The following is a 22,882-nucleotide window of genomic DNA, read 5'->3' as shown; positions in this document are numbered from 1 at the left end:
AAGAAGTATGCTTACTGATTCTCAGCACTGATGGCCGATGATCATATGCTAATGTGCTACAGCACACTGTAAATATCACACTAAAATTATACCATTTCTCTTCTGAAGCAGGCGGGAACTTGCACTAAAATTACGCCTTTTTTTTTAAGTGCTCTCAGTGTGATAACCAGAAACTGGTGTCAAGTGCTGAAATTACAATCAGCCACTCCACAATCAATGCAGAGAAGGGCTGCATGCATGCTCTGATGTGACTTCATCCTTGCCAGCACTGAGGGTGCTATGTTGCTCACAGCACTAGGTCAATCAGTACTTTTCTTTGAACACTGCCTGTAAAGCATTGTGCACATGTAGAATATGAGGGATTTTAGAGCAGCCCTTATCATAACGGCAACATGGATGAGTGGTTTAGTGAACAGACTGGCAATTTGTCAACTCGGACTCAAATCCCACTGCTACCAACATACATCGTATTTTATTTATTTTTTTAAAATTCATATTTTTATTTTTATTTCATATTATTCCTCTCAATGTACTAAGAGACAGCATTCTGGCAACTATGAAATACTTATCATACGATTTTAAGAAAATTATTACGTGAAAAAAATTGATTTTTGTACATCTTACAGTTTGATATCTTCACTTGATAAAGGACTGAGTTTCTTTTCATTATTGATCATAGTTACTGTGTTACATCAAATTAAGTAAAGCATAGTATGAAGTTTTTGAGTTTGCAGAGGTAAAAACACATTATGTAAACTTTGTGTATGGTTGATATTAGCCCATACATTTCTGTGTATGAAATGTAGATAAACTATCAAAACTTTATTTAAAATTGAGAGCAGAATGGTATATCATTTCACTTTCCAGTTATTGATTTTTATATCCGTCGAATGGTCACACATGACATGCCCATTTCTGTCTCTGTGCATTGAGAATCATGCTGTCAAAACGATCATCGTATTTCACAAATGGTTCAAGATATCAAAATAAAAAATACAAAAACCCCTTCATCATCATTAACATCCTCTTTTCTCAACAAATGGATGCCTTCTCTTTTCCATCTGATCTTTTACATATTCTTTCATGAAGTCAATTTAGCAGTACGAAGTAGAATACTTAATTCTGGTACAACATTTTTTTTTTTTTTTTTACCGAATTGTTCATAGGTATAAGCAACAAAACAGTGTATCTCTAAAAATGAGAAACTAAATTAAAAGCCATTTATTAGCCATTCCCTCAACTGATTTTGTGAATCAGTGAAGTTTAGTAGTCAAATCCTATCACTACGGGAAATGATGTTCATTGTGAGATACTCTCCATCACATGGTATCATGATCCAGCTAGTAATCTGACCACTGGTAGGTCCAAATATTTTGATATTTTGCATCAGTTTAAATAAGAAGTATAAAAATCAAATGATAAACTTGCACTGTTGGTATTAAGAGCAAAGATACCAGGATTAAATGCAGTCTACAATCAGATGAACAACTGGCAAATTGAGTAATTTTGTAATTATTAATGGAAATGTAGCAAAATTTTACATACCTTTGTAAAATTAGTCTTTAACTTCTCCAATTCTTCAGTCTTTGCCTTCACCTCTTTCCTGAGTTTTGAAACTTCTGGACTAACAGTTTTCTTTTTTGGCTCTGCGGTCTTTTTCTCATCTTCCTGCTCATCAATCTTTGTTTGGAGTTCTTTAACCTATGGAATAAGTGGAATTAGAGAGTGCCTTGTAAATTTATAGTACTTTCAAGACAAACCTTCAGATATTTCTACTGAATGTCAAGACCTCACTACATGTTCTTTTCTTCTCTCTTCTCTCTCTCTGCCTCCCCCCCCCCCCCCCTCCCCTGGTCAATCTCTCTTGTGCATTACACCATCCATACTTTTCAATGTACATGGTACACGACTGCACAAGTTTGGCACTATACGTTGGGTAAGCAATTCAACACATCAGATGGGAAAATTTGCTTTTCAATTGTCCTGAGGCCAAAAACCACATGAAAAGCAAAATGACATCTGTTTCTAATTGTTATGAGATTGGTGCAAGACATGTTCAATATGCTGTCCACCATTTTCTGTCACAATTTGAAATTGAGAAATAGCATGTTCCACAACAGATCAGAGAGAGTCAGGTGTCACGTTCAAATGTGTTGCACAATGCATACCTTCAGCCCAGTTACAATCATAATTGGAGCAATGAACCCAACTTCTTTCAGATAATTCCATAACCAGAAGTCACACAGATTAATATGAGGTGATCTGGATAGCCAGGCTGTAGGGAAATAGCAGACGATGATGATCTTAGCATTTCTGAAATGCCTCTGCAGCAGCAGCTTCACTGACTGTGCAGTGTGTGGTGAAGTGCCACCTAGTATAAAAATGATACTACCCACACATCTATACCACTGAAGGGTTGGAAAGACATTGGTGTGTAAAAGACTCTCCTAGTATTTACCAGTGACAGTACAAATGACAGGATCTGTAGGACTCACCTCCTCCAAAAAATACTGTCCTATGATAAACAATGCCGTCAACTTGCCAACTTGCACCTCCCAGTCACCTTTGCAGAATTTAGTGGTACTGGATGATGTGTGTGTGGATTTTCCATTGTCCATATTCTGCAATTCTGCATTTTGACATGACCTTGGAGATGGAAATGGGCTTTGTCTGTTCCATGGCCATCCATCGCCCACTTCCATAAGAGTAAGAAATTCCAGAGTGAATGTTTGTATTGCTTGAAAGTCAGCAGGAAGCAACTCCTGAGCACAGGTGGATTTTTGTGGATAGCCTTACAGGATGTTTCATAGAATTTCATGCACTGTGCTCACTGGCATGTCTAATGTTTGGGGAATTCCCCGTGCACCCCTACTGCAATGTTGTGAGCATACCTCCGACAGACATTGGATCAAATGCTTTCCTCACTGTGCCACACTACACTTCAAGATAAACTATCTTTCCGAATTTTATAATCATTTTATCCAGACCCTTAGCAGACATTGGACCCTTTTCTTTTACTCTTGAGTGCCCAGAACTCCTGCAGGGCTACTGGCATACAGCATTGTTCTTGTAAAAGAACTTTACCAGCAGTGCGTGATCCTTCATTGGCATCTCAGACGCAAACCAAGGAACAGGCTTGTGCCACAACTGTCTGTGTACATTTTGCGACAGTTGCAGCACCATCTATTGATCAAGTTTTTGCCAACTTTTTTTGTGCCATGACATTTACCCATGTGTCAATAACATGTAGTACAAATTTGATGTCATTCTGAGCATTGGTTGTTTTTCTACAGCATTTTGAAACTGGAACTTTAATTAAGGACACCCTGTACTTCGGTGATGTTAAGATAGGCTACTCTCTTCTATGTACATGCTGACAAGGCTGCATAGTTCTTGGATAACAAACTTAAGAACCATCATCAAGTACTGCATTATTTGGACAATTTAATGTCAAAAAGCTACAGTTATTTTAAGAGCCATTAAAATACGCAAATGATAAGAAAAGGCAGCGAACATTTGCAAATGCTCTGTGTGAGGTACTGCTCTGTACCCATTGCTGTTACAATTTACTTCATTACTTTGTCAGAGCCACTAATGTAATAAACATAATCCTCAGCAACATATTTTGGGTGTCAAGCTCCTATTATCTGGCTGTATGTATTAATCCTATATAAATATGCACTTAAAAGGTACACACAAAAAAAAAAAATGAAGATTATGATGACATTAATTATTTTGACAACAGCTACTTCTGGTCTTTAAAGTAGACAATATTAGAAAAGTATATGCTTTCTTTCATAAGCACGTATAAAAGAATTTCAATTGAAAAGTTGTGTGGATTTTAGCTCAAAGAGAAGTATTTCATACATAAACAGAAAAGGAATTGGCATTAAGATGAAGCCTTTGATGGTTTGCATGACTGCCTGTCATTTGTTTTCATCACAGCTCCGACGATTTTTTCTGTAGGTCAGACTATCTGAGTAGAGATGCCTTCTCAGCACCCCAAAAAATTAGGTCCTATCTAACAACTGATATAAAATAATAAGAATGATAATTTTCTTACGAGCTCTTCATGTATTAATACCAGGTGTTGTGGTATTTACTTAGTTTACATTCAAGAGGTGATTCTTACGGCTCCTGTCACATTATGTAGTTTGTTCTGTGACCTTCACTTGAGTATCCACTTGTTATCAGAAATTCCAATGTCAACATTGTCCTGAATGTAGGTATCTGTTAAGACCGCAGCTAAATTTAAATGGGGATCAGTGACCCATGTAGCCAAGCAAGTCAATGGTAGATGGATGAAGGAACTTTTTTGCTGGAAAAAAGCAAATCTGGCTAGCTTTACATTCAGATCTTTATCATTGTGTAGGCCTGCTTGACAGCCAAATTATCTTCAATGTGACATTTGCTTCATACCAAATCTTTACTTAAGAAAGCTTTAAGTTTCAATTATAGAGATGTTAATATATCATTGCTTACATAGATAGTTCAAATGACAAATTACATACGGCAAGTAACCATCTGCTTCCAGTTTCAAAATTGCTATGAATTTAGTGAAATCAGAAAATATGCAGGGGCAACATGGAAGCTAAAGACAATAATGCAGAGAGAAGTTTCAAGGTGGCCTTAGGAATCAATGCCAAACCAATGCCAAATGGCTGACAATGGTGACAACGATAATGATGGTGGTGTGTGTGTTATTGGAGACCCCATCACACTCTTTCATTTCTTAAAAATTTCATCAGTCTTGAATTAAATGATTCCTTATATATCATTATATAGACTTTTATGGCTTTTATTAACTTGCTGTGATATCCATTATTGCTCTTTACAGTGTCAACGGCTTTAAACACAAAGCCTGTGAAAGCTACGTTTGTTTGTAAGTTGAATTTCGTCTAAAGAATGGCATCATGAAACCACCAGAAGCTGCTGTAATGTGTATTTCTTTGTGGACAATCAGTTTTAGTCAAGCAACCACCTCCAAGTCAAGAATAGCTTTACACGAGGTCACAGGAAGGTTCCTCAGTGAAAAGTACATAAGTATATATCAGTTGCAGTTATGTACTCAACAGCAACCAACCTAACTTTAACCTAATGTAATGGTATCTATATGACTTGATGATAGTCACTTGGGCGAAACAGGTCACTTGACTGAAACTGGTCGTTCATGAATGAGTACACATTACAACAGCTTCTGGTGGTCTCGTGATGCTGTTCTTTTAATTCACTGAAGCTGTGCAGTACTGTTTACAGAAACATATTTTGAATTCTCATCTTATCTCTCTTACTGCACAATAAATAAGTAACTGGTAGCTGAAATTTCTTTCTTAAATCCACTCTTTTTTCTCATCAGTGAGAATTACTGAAATTATATTTAAGTCTGTTGCTTAATATTTTTACATATAACTTACATAATAAAAACTGTAGATGAAGATCATGACTTGAATACAGTAAGTAGGTTCACATGGATGGAGTCTGTGGTAATTATGCAGAGACAAATAGGCTTGCACAAGACAATTTAGCATGGGCAGCTGCACCAAAAATCAGTCTTCTGACTGAAGACCACAACAACAGCTTACATAATGAGTTAAAATGAGACTCCATATCTTTTACACACTTCATGGTTATCTTTCTTAAACAGATATATTACTTCTAGTGTTTTTTACGTTTCAGGTAATCTACTTGTTGGGCAGCATAGATTAATATCATGATTCCATATTTTAATAACTTTGCATTTATTTTATCTGCTCCAATAGTTACTCTGGTTTTCATTTTTTTAATTTCTAAAGCTTTTCTCTGGTAATTGGTTCAACTTGTCTTCTTTTGTTAGGTCTTCCTCTTCTTTGCATCATATCTCTTCATAGGACTTCACACATTGATCCTTTTGGACCACATCTATTCTTACAGTATCTTTCTTACTGCAGTTCATAATTTTATAGGTGAAATTCTAGCTGTCATATATATTAATATCCATTACACTAACACATTCATATCCAGATACTTGTTGTGTTTCTCTAATTATTTTCTTAGCATAGGTTATTTTTTCTTTTATACTCTTTTGAAGTCTGTTGCAGATATTGCGGGTGAGCGATGCATAACAGTGAACATTCTGATACTTGTTCTTTTTGTTAAGTTCTAGCAATAGTCACTCTTTCAAACTTTCTTTCATATGTTTTCTTCTTACAATATGTAGACGGTGTTACTAACATTTTTGGAGCTTCTATGTTTTATACAGTTTACACTCTGCAACTAATATACAGTGGTCTGAGCCAGTAGCAGAGCTTGTGAACTTTAGCAAATTTCTTAATTGAGGTGTTAGTTTCTAACTTATTAGGAAATAATCTAGATGTTTTATTTATTTACCATTTGGTAATTTAAATCAATCGCACTCTTATATTACATAAATGTCAATGAGTAATTAGTCTCTCTATAAACACTGCTGGAAGGAAACTAGTACATCCTTTCACAGGTTTCCAGTTCACTCAAGATTTATTGTTGCAACAGTGCATATGGTGTACATGAAATGATTACATTTACAGACCAATAGAACAATAATCAATTCTGAGATACCAGTTATTGATTCATGCTGAAACACTGTATTAGTACATGATGTAGCCTCCAGGCACTGACTCTGGCACCCAGTCAATCACACAGATGGTGAATACTGTCCTGGGATATGTTATTCCACGCCAGCTCAACCTGTTCATGTAGTTCTGTAAGAGTTGTTGGCTAACAAGTCATATGGGTCACTTCTCATTATATCCCACATGTGCTCCATTAAAGACCATAAGGCCTGGGGTGGGCCTCTTGGACAAATGCACTCTATTAGACAGCTCTCACCAGGTCTACATTTTATGCACAAACAACCATCACCTGCATGCAAGCAGAATCTGCTTTTATCACTGAAGACCACAGATGACATTCCATCTTTCATGTGATCCTCTGGCAGCATCAGTCCAGTTGTGCATGTTAATACTGTGGTGTGAGTGGAAGATGGATTAGAGTTGTGGGTGCGCATAGTGCCACTGCTATTAACCAATTTGCAACAGTTCATGTTGATACAGCAGGGCTCACAAGCCCTCTTATCTGGGCTGTGGCAGCTGTACGATCTGCCACTGCTGCCCTTAAATACAACAGTCCTGTCAGGCATCTGTGCTGTGTGAATGTCTAGAAACTCTTTCATGGATGTGAGAATGTTCACATGACCACTGATACCAGAATTGTTGTACATGTTATGCCACTTGTGCGGCAATTCTCTGAAAGGATGTCTTGCCACTTGGAAGGCTACAATCTGACCCCTTTCAACCTAGCTCTGTTGGCTGTAGGAATCACGATTGGATCTAAGTGGCATGGTTGCCTCCTTGCTTCATATGTTTGCACTACTCTGAACCTTCTGGCTGTGAGCATTCCCTATTCAAGGGCAGATAAAGATGGAGCTCTGGTAGTTATGCCAATATGCTATCTGTTGGTAGACAATGCTGAAACCCTTATCAGTACATCTAGTATCTCCCATGTAGTGTGTGCCCTCATTGGCTCAAACTGATGTCATGTTTCCAGATGTACTAATTTTTTTCCAGCAGTGTATAAAGCAGAGTGTATGTGTGTATGTCTGTAACATCCTTCCAAACCTTGGGATTGACTTCAACTAAATTTGGCACAGAAACAGCAGCATACACAAGTATCAACACTGTGGGGCTTATAACATCCCAGCTACAATAGGAGTGGAGATATGGGGAAACGCGTTTTTTTAACCCCTGCCATAGGCTGCCCTGCATAACAGGTCAGAAGTGTGAGAGTAGTATTGGCCTGCCTAGTCAATCTGCTTTGCAGGCCAGCCTATATGTTGGAGTCGCAAAACGGTTTTCCAAGTCTTGATATGTGGGCTGTCTACCACGATGAATGTGCTGTGTTAGAATAGTGTCAGCCTACTTCATCAACCTGTTTTGCAGGGCAGCTTACACATGTGGATGGGCACAGCTGGGGAAGTTTGAGATAGGGGAGGGGCAGAGAGAGAGGGGATCAGGAGGAAGTAGACAGAGGGAGGAAGCAGGATGGGAGTCAGAGGAGGAAGAGGAAATGGATAGGGAGAGGGGACAGCAGGAGACTAACAGAGAGGGAGAGGAGGAAAGAGGAAGGGGCAGGGTGAGATGAATGGGGAGAGTGGGAGGAGGATATGAGTAGAGAAAAAAGGGGACAAGGAGATGGATAGGGAGAGGTGGGCAGGAGGAGATGAATATGGTGATGATGTTAGGAGGAGGGAAGGAGAAGATGGATGGAAGAGAAGGTGGTTTCTGGCCCATTCTTACCTATCACCACCTCACAATCATGTTCTTTCGCCCTCATTGTGTGCTGCTCTCTGCCAATGCACCCACCAGTCTTTTGCTCTCTCAGCTCCTCTTCTCTGCCCCCCCCCCCCCCCCCCTCCCGTCTGTCACACAGAGAGGGAGGAAAGATGGGAGGGAAGAAGGCTGTTGTTGTGAGCTCTCCATGCTACTCTATCCTGTGTAAGCTTCTTCATCTCCCAGTACCTACTGCAACCTGCATCCTTCTGAATCTGCTTAGTGTATTCATCTCTTGGTCTCCCTCTACAATTTTTACCCTCCACACTGCCCTCCAATACTAAATTGGTGATCCCTTGATGCCTCAGAACATGTCCTACCAACCAATCCCTTTTTCTAGTCAAGTTGTGCCACAAACTTCTCTTTTCCCCAATTCTATTTAATACCTCCTCATTAGTTATGTGATCTATCCATCTAATCTTCAGCATTCTTCTGTAGCATCACATTTCAAAAGCTTCTATTCTAGCAAATACTTCCTGACACTTAAATCTATACTCGATGTTAACAAATTTCTCTTCTTCAGAAACACTTTCCTTGCCATAGCCAGTCTACATTTTATATCCTCTCTCCTTCGACCATCATCAGTTACTTCGCTCCCCAAATAGCAAAACTCATCTACTACTTTAAGCATCCCCTTTCCTAATCTAATTCCCTCAGCATCACCCGACCTAATTCGACTAGGCCGAGGCTGCGCTTGGGAGCGTACTGTGGCCACGTCGGCCGCCGGGGAGATGCCATACGCTTCGTCAACATCGCACAGAGGTTGTATTTCCCCCACGTCACCCCATGCCTCTAATTGCTCTCCAGCGGCGAGAGAAATTTCAAAAGACTGAGCAATGGATAGAACTTCATCGAGAGTCGGATTTACCAACTGAAGGGCACGTTGCCTAACTTCTTTGTCGGGCGCTGATCGGATAATAGCATCCCATACCATGGAATCAGCGTCGGATTCTTTGTGAACTTCAGTAACAAATTGAAACTTTCTATTGAGGCTGTGAAGTTCAGCAGCCCAAGCACAATAGGATTGATTCGGTTGTTTTTGATAACGATAAAAGGCAACATGAAAGGCTACCACATGTGTTTGCTTTTGAAAATAGATGGACAGAAGGAAGCACATTTCAGCAAAGGACAAAGAGGCAGGATTTTTCAAAGGAGCCAATTGCGACAACAACTGATACATTTGAGGTGAAATCCATGAAAGGAACAGAGACTTACATGTTTGTTCATCCGCAACATGAAATGCCAAGAAGTGCTGTCAAAGACGTTTTTCATAATCAGACCAGTCTTCTGCCGTCTCGTTGAAAGAAGGAAAAAAAGGAGGTAGAGACAACGATGAGAGGCGCCCCACACTTGATGCTGCGACGAAATCAGGAATCGCATTTGTGAGAAGTGTTTGCTGTTCTATGAGACCTTGCAATAGTTGCTCTAAAGAAGCCATGGAAACATGCGGGTCAACGATGGAAAAGAAAAATCCCATCCTCGTCGCCAATTGTTATAACTGAGTCTGAGTCTAGTGGCCGCTGGCTGGTTGGCTGCTTAGGTGGCGCTGCTGCTGCATGGCTGGCAGACAGCGCCGCATGTAGAGGATGTGCGTAACTGCGCGGCGGCACTTTGAAAGATCGGCGAGTCACAACACCAAGACTGCCAGTAGTTCTAATGGAATGTTGTCTACTCCCGGGGCCTTGTTTCGACTTAGGTCTTTCAGTGCTCTGTCAAACTCTTCATGCACTATCATATCTCCCATTTCATCTTCATTTACATCCTCTTCCATTTCCATAATACTGTCCTCAATTACATTGCCCTTGTATGGACCATCTATATACTCCTTCCACCTTTATGCTTTCCCTTCTTTGCTTAGAACTGGGTTTCCAACTGAGCTCTTGATATTCATGAGGGAGGAGGAGACAGCCAACTAGAGTTGGGAAGGTGAGAGAGTAGGGAGAAGGAGAATGAAGAGATGAACACAGGGAGGAGGGAATACAGGATGTGTGCAATATATTTGTGGAATCCCAACATGAGATCAAATCCACAGGAAAATAAAATACAATACAGCAGAGTATGTATAAGAACAATATTACACACTCACACACACACACACCTATCTTCACAAGCAGGCACATTTCATGCATGCATGACTGCTGCCTCCAGCTGCTTTGGGCAGACTGCAACTTTCGTGCTGAATGAGAACAACCTGAACCATTTCAATTTTCCCTTCCACCACCAGCTTTTCATCCTTACAACACATTCTCCGGCCTCAACTTACTGTCCCCACACCTTCCACCCAACAGTTTCTGCCCCCCTCTATCCTATCACCTCCTCCCAATTCACTCACCCTGCTCTGCTCCTCCTTTCTGTCCTCCCCCCCCCTTCCTCCCCCTCCCCAGCCTCACAACACTGCATCTGGAAGCTTTGTCCTGCCATCTTCTGGTCCCAGCATTCTCTGCTTGACAGCGCTCTTCTCTCCCCCCACCTGTACCTTGCTATCCCTCTGCCTTCCCAGCCCCACTCCAGACTGCTGCTTCCGTTGAATGTGACAGCTGCAGTCTGCCCAGAGTTACCAGAGATAGTGGTCACATGTGCCTTAGGTACACCCGCTTTGGTGGCTGTGTATGTTTTCTTTTCTGATGAAAGCTTTGCTCTAAAGTGCAATCTATTCTTTTCATAACTGTTTATATTCCAACCTGGACTTTCCATTGTTTAATTTACTTGTTACCTGAGCCTTTTGGAAACTGCCACATATGATTAGATTCTGTAAATCAATTTTATCAATCTGCCATTGAAGTAGTTGATGGAAGTTTTTTGTTCTTTCTTCCTTACCCTCTCCACACTCATAGATGCCTAATGTAGTCAGGTAACTTGTACTTATTTTCCCATAGATACAAGCTTCTCCCTAATGAAGTAATAGTTTTCAATACTTGATTTTCAACATTTATGAATGAAGATTGTTACCCTAGCTTTTGCCTGCATTTTAAGTGCAACACAGCTGTAAATCATTACATACTCCATAATTATTTCATTCCTTTAAGGTTCTTCTTTGCTTCTGTAATGACTTCAATTAGTATGTTTTGCTCTTTCAATGCTTTTTACACACATAATGCACACAAGCACACCAATCACTAAGATGGACTGTATTTGAATATTAGGTCACACATCACTGTATATATCAAGAAAATTTATTAAAGTTAATGCATACTAATCCATTATTTCTCCATAATGCAACAAAACTGCATGGGGTACCATGCTGGACATAGAAATAAAAAGGAAACTTTCTCCATTTATTAATAGAACAGTCCTTAGAGAAAGGAGAAGACATATTCAAACCACAAATAAAGCATAAGAGTTTTTTGTGTTAAGCATTAAGAAAATGACCTTTTAAAGCACTTAATAAATAAGACAGTACCTTTTTGTTTGCCTCTTCAAGTTGCCTTTCCAAATCTGCTATTCTTTCCTTTAATTCTACTGCTCTATCAGACGTTTCATCAGTGGCAGTACTATTTATAGTTTTCTTAGTACCTCTGACAAGCTGCAATTTCTTGTTTTCAGCTGTAAGCTTTTCATTTTCAGTTTCTAGGGCTTGTGTTCGTGTTCTCAGAATTGCTGCCTCCTGTTCAATGACCTGAAGCTGACGTTTCAGGTCAAGTGTTTGTTGATCTGTACTGCTGTCCAGCGACCTAAAATAAATAACGTTTATATAACCTTGCAATGTCTTGGAAAATATCACAAATTTTTAATTGTTTACTTTATTTAACTGGATAGATAAAACAATCTACTCACCAAGTGGCGGCAGAACACACACATAAAAGACTGTTGTGATTGGCAAGCTTTCAGAGCTAGTGGCTCCTTCTTCAGGCAGTAGGGTTGAAGGGGAAGGAAGAAGGGTGAAGGAAAAGGGTTAGATTTCAGGAAAGTGACCCAGAACAATGGGCCAGGGGAGACTTACCATACGGGCCTCCTCATCCCGTACGGTCATCCATAATTGCAGGTCATGGGAGACTTTCCGTACGGGATGAGAAGGCCCGTATGGTAAGTCTCACCTGACCCACGGTTCTGGGTGACTTTCCCAAAATCTAACTCTTTTCCTAGACCTCTCCAGTCCTTTTCCTTCACCCTTCTTCCTTCCCCTTCAACCCTACTGCCTGAAGAAGGAGCCACTGACTCCAAAAGCTTGCCAACCACAACAGTCTTTTATGTGTGTGTTCTGTCACTGCCTGGTGAGTAGATTTTTTATGCATCTATTTGAATAATTTTATCAATAATTAATTGTTTACTTTGTATATTAAAATATTTAATGAAATGAAATGTGAAACTGATAAAAGAATTCTCTTATTTGTAAAAGATATAACATTTTAGGTGCTATTGCCACACTTTTATGAGTAATTGAAAATTTTTCTCATACACTAATAAGTGTTAAACATACTGATATTACACTCAGATGTGTGAAGGTTTCTACAATAGCTTTAACACACATACTTTAGAATTAATTAATGTTGTGCAACATATCAAATGAATCTAATAATATTTTCTGAATTGGGAAATGTCCAGCAAATCATGTGTACTGGCATGCATGGTAATGTCTCTGTAGAGACTATAGTGAAAAAAGTTACTCATTAGCTGTGATACTAGTAACTACAGTAAAATGGGCATATGTATTTCAAACACATTATTGGTAGTTTTCATTAATGGGTGAATTCTTAGTGAGATGAAAACTCTCCCATTTACAGTAGTACTTACAGCTACTGGTTTTACAATTACATTTGTCAAGTGGAAACTACTGGTCCATATTCCCAGGAAATCTCAAAGAAGACTTCATGTAAGCTAACAAAAACTGCCTTGTCTTTATTACTCTCCAAAGTTAGAATCAAATCGAAACATTGTGATGATTTCAACATGATTTTACTTACACTGAGTCATCATTTACAGGTAGATTGTTATTACGTTTACTACCGTCAAGGATTGCACTACACAAATGTAACTGATTTTCTGACAGAATAATGTGTACCTTTAATATGCAACAATAGCTTTCAATTTAATACAGTCTTATTTGCAATACATCTCTGATGTAGGACAAATTTGTTTTCATATATATGACAAAAAAAAACTGTCCAAGTGAACAAGATCCAAGACTATCCAGAAAATATAATGATTGATATATCTATGCTGCCTAGAAAAATCTTTTTGGTCTGATTTCCAAACTACTATTCTGTGTTTTCAATTTTTTATATAGTATAAATACTTTTACAGTGTAATAATAATAGAAATTTGAAGACGATGACTCAAATATTAACACTGAATAGAGGTTACAGTTCTCAGCAAAATGAAACAAAATTAATATTTAACATCATAACTGCTGTTATAAAAGAGTGTAAAAGAGCACAACACAATAGTAGGAAAAAAGAAAATTAAAAGAATTCTTGAGAAGATCCAATTAAAAATGTTCACTGCATTACATACTTGCTCTTTTGTATGGTTCCTTTGGAGAATCGTTTCTGTGTTACTGTTAATTCAGCATGAAGTCTCTCACAGTCTCTCTCCTTTTCTATTAGTTTCTTTCGGAGCTCTGACAATTCATCTTCAAGCACCTAAGCATGGGAAAAATCTTTTTTAAGTCAGCAAGGACATTATCATCATTTCACCAGTTTCTAAGCATATATATAAAATTTTATCAAGATGGGTGACTACCCCAATATATTTGCAAACGTCTGGGAAACTTACCCTTCCTTTTGAGATCAGATCATAAGTTTAAAAACAAATTTTATGAAAGATCTGATTATTGCCAGATATCCATTTTACAGTTAGGAGAAATTTTTCCAAGTTTTTGCAAATGTAGGGGAAAAAATTAGTCCTTAAATGGTACAATGGTCCAAGAGTGAAAGAGATGAAGTGAAAATCTACAAGAACTGGATAGGTAATTCAGTGATACAGAACATGTACAGTTTTATGAGAAGGGAAAAAGTAAGAGCTAATTTATGTTAAGGGGAAATATGAGAAATGTATTTTTTTAAAATACAGTGAAATTAAACATATTATTGTCCTCATCATCATCACCCATTTAACATTCACTGCTGAATAAAGCCTTCCTCTAGAGTTTTCCAGCTTCACAGACTACAGTTATACACATCCACATTGTTTCTGAATTTTCTCTATTGCCAGCTATCTACTTTCTGTTAGATATTCCTCTTTACATTTCTTGCTACAGCTATCATCCATTTATCTGTTCATGCATCCTGCCAATTCTAATTTCGCTTTTACTGTAGTCATAATCAGTGGCAACTTGTGAGTATACACTCCGGGTGTTCACAAATTTTTAGATTCAGATAAATTTGAGAGCGTGAAATTAATAGCATCTGCGGTATAACAGTTATGCTTATCAACAAGTTTATACAACTATGGCCACTGCCATAATAACAACAACAACAACAGCAATAACAGTAATAATAATAATAATAATAATAATAATAATAAGACACACAACTTATCTGACAAAAGAAAGAATTGTTTTTGTGGATTTGCACACAATTAAGTACAGTTTATGGCAATAACAAAAAATTGTGTAAGCTTTAGTAATTCCCCATTCCACATTTTTGTGTAAGTGGGAGTTTTTGTGCTTTTCCTTTTTTTTACTATTATTATTTTTTTTTTGTCAAATGTATAAGATCCTAACATATGTATGTACAAGATCCTCCCTAACAGATGTATTAGTTCACAAATTTACTTCCGGGCTGAAAAACAGGTATTCTTACGCTGCGCCCACACAACAATGTGTGCTAACTGTATACTTCCTTGTTAAATGTTTGCTTGTAGTAACGCTTATTTGATTTTGTCACTCTCTCAATCAAGGATCTCTTCTCAGAGGCCCTAGTTCCTTTTATTCATGAAGTTTCAGCACAGATAAATCTGACTCACTATAAGATCAACAGATTTTAGAAGCATGAATAAATGCTACAATCTCACAATCGATGGTGATGTGCTTTATGCCATTATTGATTCTCAGCACTTCAAATGTATTACTGCATCATAACTTGACCCATAAGACAATTATGTTACATGAGTTGCACATGCACAAAAGCTCCTTAAAATGTAAACAACTGAAGGTGTGCTCATGACCCTGACACCAAGCTTCATGGAGTTGAGAGGAACAGTAGTGTGACAGGTTTAAGTGCTGTATCTTTCAGATTGCAGCATCTATGTTACGTTTAATGGCAATCAAAGAAAAATGACCAATAAATCTACAAGGCGTCAAAAGTTAGGGTGTTCACGTGCACTTTTGTTCTTACACAACAGCCACCAATGCTCATAATAACGTTTTACATCACTGTCTGATTGCTGATCAGTTTCGTTTCTTATCTTCCCTAGTAATCCTCAATATGCACTTCTCCCTTCCTCAGTGAGAACCCTATTTTTCACATTGAAAGTCCACATCTCACTGCTTTAAGTCAAAACTGGTAATGCACACGGATTGCAAATTTTCCCATTCAGACACAATGGAAGATTGGTTTTGAAAACTCTTGCAGATAAAATGCAATTTCACTGTTATCTTCAGGGTTGCTGCACATAAAAATTCATCAACTTCTTCTTTGACTTTAGTGTTTACTATTTCCATTTTTTCCCTCATTGCACATTATTTTCATTTTAGTGTATTTTATGCTCAGGCTTACTTTCTGACTGCTTTAAGTTTTCCAATTAGTTATTGAAGTTTAACTGCAGTAGGTGAACTGTATAATGTCATAAGCAGAACAACAATGGTCTGTTAATGTATGCTTTTGTTTTTTTTGTTTTTCTATTTTAAGAATCTAAAAAGATCCTCTACAGCTGCTGAGAATAAAGGAAGGAAGATTAAGAGATTGATGCCTTGTTAACAGCAAGGGATGTTGCTGACAGTAGTTTTCATGAAAAGAAATCCCCTTGCCTGACTATCACTTCAATTCTGAATTTCTTATTAACCAGAAGAAGTCTAACTGAAGCTGCAACATTGCCATATAAACTTCTCAGTACATTAACACAGAGAGAATCAATGTCTTACATATCTAGAGCCATTAGAAGAAATTTTGTTGAAACTGAATCAAAAGCTTCCTCAAAATGTATTACATCTACATCTGCATCTACATCAGTATTTCACAATCCACCTGATGGTGCATGGCAGACAGAACCCCATACCGCTATTAGTCATTTCCTTTCCTGTTCCACTCGCAAACAGAATGAGGAAAAATAACTGTCTATATGCCTCTGTATGTCTGTGGTCCTTAAGTATGGTATAACATATGTTGGAGGCAACAGAATTGTTCTACAGTCAGCTTCAAATTAAGGTTCTCTATTCCCATCTGAGTTCCCAAAGTGTCTCCATAACACCTATGTGTTTTTCGAACCTACCAGTAATAAATCTAGCAGCCCATCTCTGAATTGCTTTGATGTCTTCCTTTAATCCCATCTGGTGCAGATCCCAAACACTCGAGTAATCAAGAATAGGTCACAATAGCATCCTATATGATGTTTCCTTTACAGATGAACCACACTTTCCTAGGATTCTCCCATTAAACTGATTAAACTGAAGTCAACCATTCTTCTTCCTTTTTTTTTTTTTTTTTTTTCCTTCTACATTTAGAGTTAGCTGCCGTTCATCGCACCGATTAGAAATTTTGACCAAGTTATCTTGTATCCTCTTACAGTCACTCAACTTCAACAGCTTACTGTACACCACAGCATCACCAACAAACAATGACAGACTGCTGTCATGAAATCATTTGTGTACTCAGAAAATAATAATAGTACTGTCACACTTCCCTGGAGTACTGACAATACCCTTGTCTCTGATGAACATTCACTGTCAAGGACAAGTTACTGGGTTCTTTAACTTAAGAAGTCTTTGAGCAACTCACATATCTGTGAACTCATTCCATATGCTCATACCTCCTTTAACAGCCTGAGCCTGCAATGGAGCACAGTGTTAAAAACTTTCCAGACATCTAGAAATATGGAATCTGCCTCTTGGCCTTCATCCATAGTTCACAGTATATCATGTGAGAAAGGGGAAAGCTGAGTTTTGCACAAATGGTGCTTTCTAAAACCATGCAGATTTGTGGACATAAGCTTCTCAGTCCCAAGAAAATTTATTATGTTCAAACAGAGAATATGTTCCAGGATTCTGCAGCAAACCAATGTTAGGGGTATTGGTCTGTAATTCTGCAGGTCCACTCTTTTTCCCCTTCTTATACACAGAAGTCACCTGAGCTTTTTTCCAGTCACTTGGTACTTTGCTCTGGGTGAGAAATTCATGATAGAAGCAAGCTAAGTAAGGGATCAGTGCCATAGATTATTCTTTGAAAAACCAAACTGGGATTCAATCTATACCTGATGACTTACTTGATTTCAATTCCTTCAACTGTTTCTCTGTCAGGGATGCTTACTACCATGTTTTGAATGTGAAATTTAAAATTTTGGCTTTCATTTTGCTATCTTCAACTGTCACATGAGACTGGTCAACAAAAGACTGGATGGAAGCCTTAGAATCACTTAGCAATTTTACATGGGACCAGAATTTTCTCACATTCTCTGCCAGATCTTTCGCTAAATTGCGATGCTTCTCACACAGATCTTTTCACAGACACATGAATCTCTACTAAATGTTGCTCATCATCATTTACATGTTCTCTTTTGAACTGAGAGTGCAACAGCCGCTGCTTCCTCAGAAGCTTCCAAATGTCGTAATTAAATCATGGTGGGTCTTTTCCATCCTTAATCCATTTACTAGGCACATAATTCTCCAGACCATGATTTGCAAATCTGCTTAAACTTTGCCCATAATTCCTCTATGTCCACCTTATTGGAACTAAGTGATGTCAATTTACTGTCTAAGTGGGGTGCTTACTACTGCATATCTGATCTGTCTAGCAGAAATACTCTCCTAGCCTCCTTAACTGATTTAATAACTTTTTTAAGCACAGTTGCTATAATGACATTATGATCACTAATCCTCATTTCTATACTGACATTGCTGATAAGGTCCAGCCTACTTGTAACCAGAAGGTCTTAAGATATTTCTGTTGCATGTGGGCTGCCAAACTAGTTTTTCAAGACAGCTTTCAGAAAATGTGTTCAAAAGTATTCATTTAACTGTCTGTCTGTACCTCCAGCAATGAACTCATAGACAATCCAGACTATATTTGGTAGGTTAAAGTTGCCTCCAACTAGTATTGCACTATCTGAGAATGTACGCTACTGACTGTAGACTTTCTTTGAATGACACTAGAACTGTCGCAGCAGAATCAGGAGGGCAGTAAAAACAGCCAACAATTAACTTGGTTTCAGCTAGACCTGTTATATGCAACCAGGTAACTTCACTGTCACAGAACTTCAACCTCAATAGAGAAAATATTATTGTCGACTGCAATGAACGCTCCACCTCCTATGGCCTCTAATCTGTCTTCACCGTACGCGTTCTGTTACTCACTAAATATCTCAGAACTTTCCACTTTGGGCTTCAGCCAGCTCTCAATCCCAAGAATAATTTCAGTGCAAATCCTAGATAAAGTGGAAACTCATGTTCATTGCTCTAGTCTAGTCTATAATTTCATTCATCACTTGCTAATTGCCCATTGTGTAAAGTCCAATTCTAAAAGTCAACTAGTAACTTTGCCTGATTAAAATCAATTTTTTCCATGCAGTTTTTGATAGTAGTAGTAGTAGTAGTAGTAGTAGTAGCAGTAGCAGAAGTAACACTAATCCGTAGACTGCTTTTACAAGGATATTGGACATGTCTTTGTATTACAACTTAAGACAATAAAAACAACACAATTCATATATACAGGTCTAGTTTGACAAGGATGGGGCAGGTAGTCAGCCATGGCCTCATGTAGGAAACATACTGGCATTAGCCTGAAGTAACTTACAGAACCCAAAGGAAACCTAAATCAAGATGGCCGGATGAAGACTGGAGTCTCTACCCTCCCAAATACAAGTTTTTTTAAACAGTGCTACCTCATTTGGTTTATCCCTAGTATACAATACCATTTTATAAAGAAGTTATTTAACAATATAAATAACTAGTGTTACATTATCCATTCATTTCTCACTCCCAGTGACATTACATGTACATTGTTTCATAATACACATATACAATCAGCTGATGTCAGGATCATTGCTACAATGCCTGGTTTCCATTATGTGTACCACAAATTCCCATTCACTAGCCTGACAAACTGTGTAGTGTCCCCCTATAATGAGTGTGATGTTGAGCTCACAAAGAGAATGTGTTAGTATTATACACTGCATAGCTTTGGGAGAATGTTTTCCCAGGAAAGAAAAAAGAAGAAAAAACAATGTGTGAAAGTGTTATGTGAAATGAAATTGCTAGCATTGTTATTATTATTTATACATGTTACATTCTTTACCATACCCCTACTCTGTGTTATCTAAGTCACCCCTCAATGTATAGAAGATACTGCTTAATACAGGATGTTCCAATGCTGCTCCATCAGGCATAAGCACGTGCGAGCACCCTTCAGCTTGCACATGAGCAGGTGGAGGCCTTGTAGGCAATCCACCAGACGGCCTGACTTCATGTGTTTTGCACATGCAAGACCTGCTTGGTCACCCCTGGCCGCATAATCTTGGTAAGTGGGCTATGATCGTGTGTGCTACAGCCCGGCTCCAAGACTGTCTGTGTTTGCCAACCTCCGCCCACCTTGTGCCCATGACTGTCTTGTACTCTCGGGCGAGGGTGCGCAGGGAGGGGGTTGGGATGGAATTGGGGGGGGGGGGGGGGGGGGGGAGGGGGGGTTCGCAAGCTGGAATGGCCTGTATTAACAGATACTTTTTAACTTCTTTTTTATATAGTTTTTTAAATAAAAATTTCAGTGAAATCTTCTACAATATGGAGAGGAAGTTGATTGACTACAGTTTTTACATTTTTTATGGGTAGCATAGGTAATACAATGATACACAGCATTTACAAGTTTAAAAGATGGATAAAATTAAAAAAAAAAAATAAAAACTTAACTAGATGAAATATTAGAAATTTAACTACAAAATTTTACTGAAATTAAACATATACAGTGAGGACAGCTCAAATATCCAGAGAAAGTCACTGGGAAAACAGAGGATGAGAAGAAAAGACAAAAGGAGAAGTTACATAATATGGGATGAATTAGGAAATTACAGGCCAATATCATTGATCTCAACATTTGCTAAAATCTATGAAATGATAATAAAGAATAGAATTGTAAGTTTTATAACAAAGTACAGTATACTGCATTCATCACAACATGGTTTCAGAGAAGGGAAGTCAACAAAAACAGCATCAACAGATATAATAGAGCACATTCTTAATTTACTTGACAGGCAACAAAAGACTTGTGGGATTTTTATGGACCTATCTAAGGCATTTGATTGTGTGAACCACTCAAAATTAATGATGAAGTTATATCAGTATGGAATTAGAGGAAAATGCTATGACATACTTAAATCATACATTACAAATAGGAAACAATGTACAGAAATCAGACATACTAGTGGGGGAAATATAACAAACTACAGATCAGAATTACAAACAGTTAAACATGGTGTGCCGCAAGGGTCTGTGCTTGGGCCAATACTATTTATACTCTATGTAAATGACTTCCCTAGCTATATAAATCAGAAACTTATAATGTATGCTGATGACACAACAATCATTTGCACAGCTGACACAAAGGAGGAGCTTGAGAAGGAAGCACTCATGACTACCGAAAATGCAAATAAATATTTAACACAAAACAACCTGTTTATGAATCAGTCTAAAACAATGAATGTAGTATTTCAGACCAAGCATAGTGAAAATTATAATATAAATGTTAATATAAATGGAAAGACTATTAAAGAAGTAACCAGCACAAATTTTCTAGGAACTATAATAGACAAACATTTGGCATGGGGGGAGCACATCGATGCACTGTGTAAAAAGATAAACAAACAGATCTTCAGCATGCATAAAACAGCTAAGACTGTGGATGATAAAGTCCTCAGATCAATGTATTATGGACTTGTCTTCCCACATTTGTCTTATTCAGTTCATATATGGGGAAGTGCACAAGCTGGCTACCTAAAAAGAATATTCACAATTCAGAAAAGGGCAGTGAGATGCATTGCAAAAATACCACCAAGACAGACCTGTAGGCAAGCTTTTGTATACTATAATATTATGACAGTATATTCACTGTACATATACCAAAGCATAATGGCGGTAAGGTCAATTAATAAACACCTCCTAAATAAAGATGTACACAAACACGGTACAAGAGGAAATGAAAATTATTACATGATAAACAGAAATCTAAAACTGTCTATGACTGCCCCAGAAGAAGCAGGCAAAAGGTTTTTTAATAAACTCCCCAAAATCATTAAAAAAGAAACAGACCTAAAATGTTTTAAAAATCATTTGAAACTATATCTCACAGAGAAATGTATATACAGTTTGAGTGAATACTAAGATGGTGTTTAATATGTTATATCATTACTGAAATGTATCTTTTAAAATTATCATGTATGTTGTTTGGATTTGTGTGTACATATAATGTGAAACATGTAATACCTTTGTATGATTATGGACTATTTCTGTTTAATCATTTGTTTCATTTATATATAATGAAATCAAGTTTGATGTTAATAGCCTATTGTATGACACACCCAATACTCTCAGCTGGATTTTCAGCTGGAGTCCATGGGCAAAGAATAAATAAATAAATAAATAAATAAATGAATACTTGGAGTCAGGAAAGTAAATTCTGTTTTATATTTGTATCAGATAGATCATGATTTTGCCACTATATAGAGACCTAATAGCAGTCTGTGTAAAGTTAAAATGATTTGTTGGAGTCTAACAATGACTGAATACTACTGGAGGAGGATCAATTCTTTTTTCAAAATAGCTGTGTTTCACTAAACATACATATATCAAGCAATCTAGAAGTAATTACCATAATTATCAGTTTGAGTAAACTGAAGCTAGTCATAATTTGTTGTCATCACAGAACATGCAGCAAGGGTAGGTCCTGTTTATTAATGTATACCTTCATTCACTCAACATCGCTGAAGCCACTACTTCATGATGGGACTGACAGAACACAATGTGTGACTGACTGAATGAATAATAATGAAAATGGATGAAAAAGAAGAATGTCCTTTGTTGGTTATTTAATTCTTCTATTTTTGTCTTTCCATTCTCTTGTAATTTTATTGGTCTTATTATCAAACATTTCTCTCATTTTCTGTATATTTCACTGCTCCTTCTATTAGCCACTGAAAAAACTGTTTTCTTTGCTACATACATAGCTTTTATTACTTGTTTTCTTCCCACAAATCTCTTTGATTGTTTTCCAACTGAATGTGCATTACCTTTGGAAGTGCTATGCATTTACTATGATTCTCTACTTCTCATACCACTTGTCATATGATATTTCCACTCTGACTATCCCTATGACTCCTACTACATCATAAGACTGCTGTAAACATCAATGTCATATTCATGCATGAAAATAGTGTCTAATGTACTGTCTTCCTGTTGCTGTTGT

At 37.7% G+C, this 22,882-nt stretch overlaps 1 protein-coding gene across 3 annotated transcripts in view; it reads right to left on the bottom strand.

The window, feature by feature from the left end:
- The window catches only part of LOC126161334 (trichohyalin), a 447,594-nt gene that overhangs the window by 116,008 nt on the left and 308,704 nt on the right, over positions 1–22,882 (bottom strand). For all 3 annotated transcript variants that reach the window (XM_049917093.1, XM_049917095.1, XM_049917094.1), the window contains exons 16-18: positions 13,794–13,921; positions 11,743–12,013; positions 1,546–1,701 (exon numbers count right to left, since the gene is read on the bottom strand). In XM_049917093.1, coding sequence (XP_049773050.1) covers positions 1,546–1,701; positions 11,743–12,013; positions 13,794–13,921 — 555 coding nt within the window. The remainder of the gene's footprint in view (positions 1–1,545; positions 1,702–11,742; positions 12,014–13,793; positions 13,922–22,882) is intronic.

This window comes from Schistocerca cancellata, chromosome 2 (genome assembly GCF_023864275.1).
Source record: "Schistocerca cancellata isolate TAMUIC-IGC-003103 chromosome 2, iqSchCanc2.1, whole genome shotgun sequence".
Lineage (NCBI taxonomy): Eukaryota > Metazoa > Arthropoda > Insecta > Orthoptera > Acrididae > Schistocerca > Schistocerca cancellata.
Note: the sequence above shows the minus strand (reverse complement) of the source record. Positions and strands in the feature narration are given on the sequence as shown.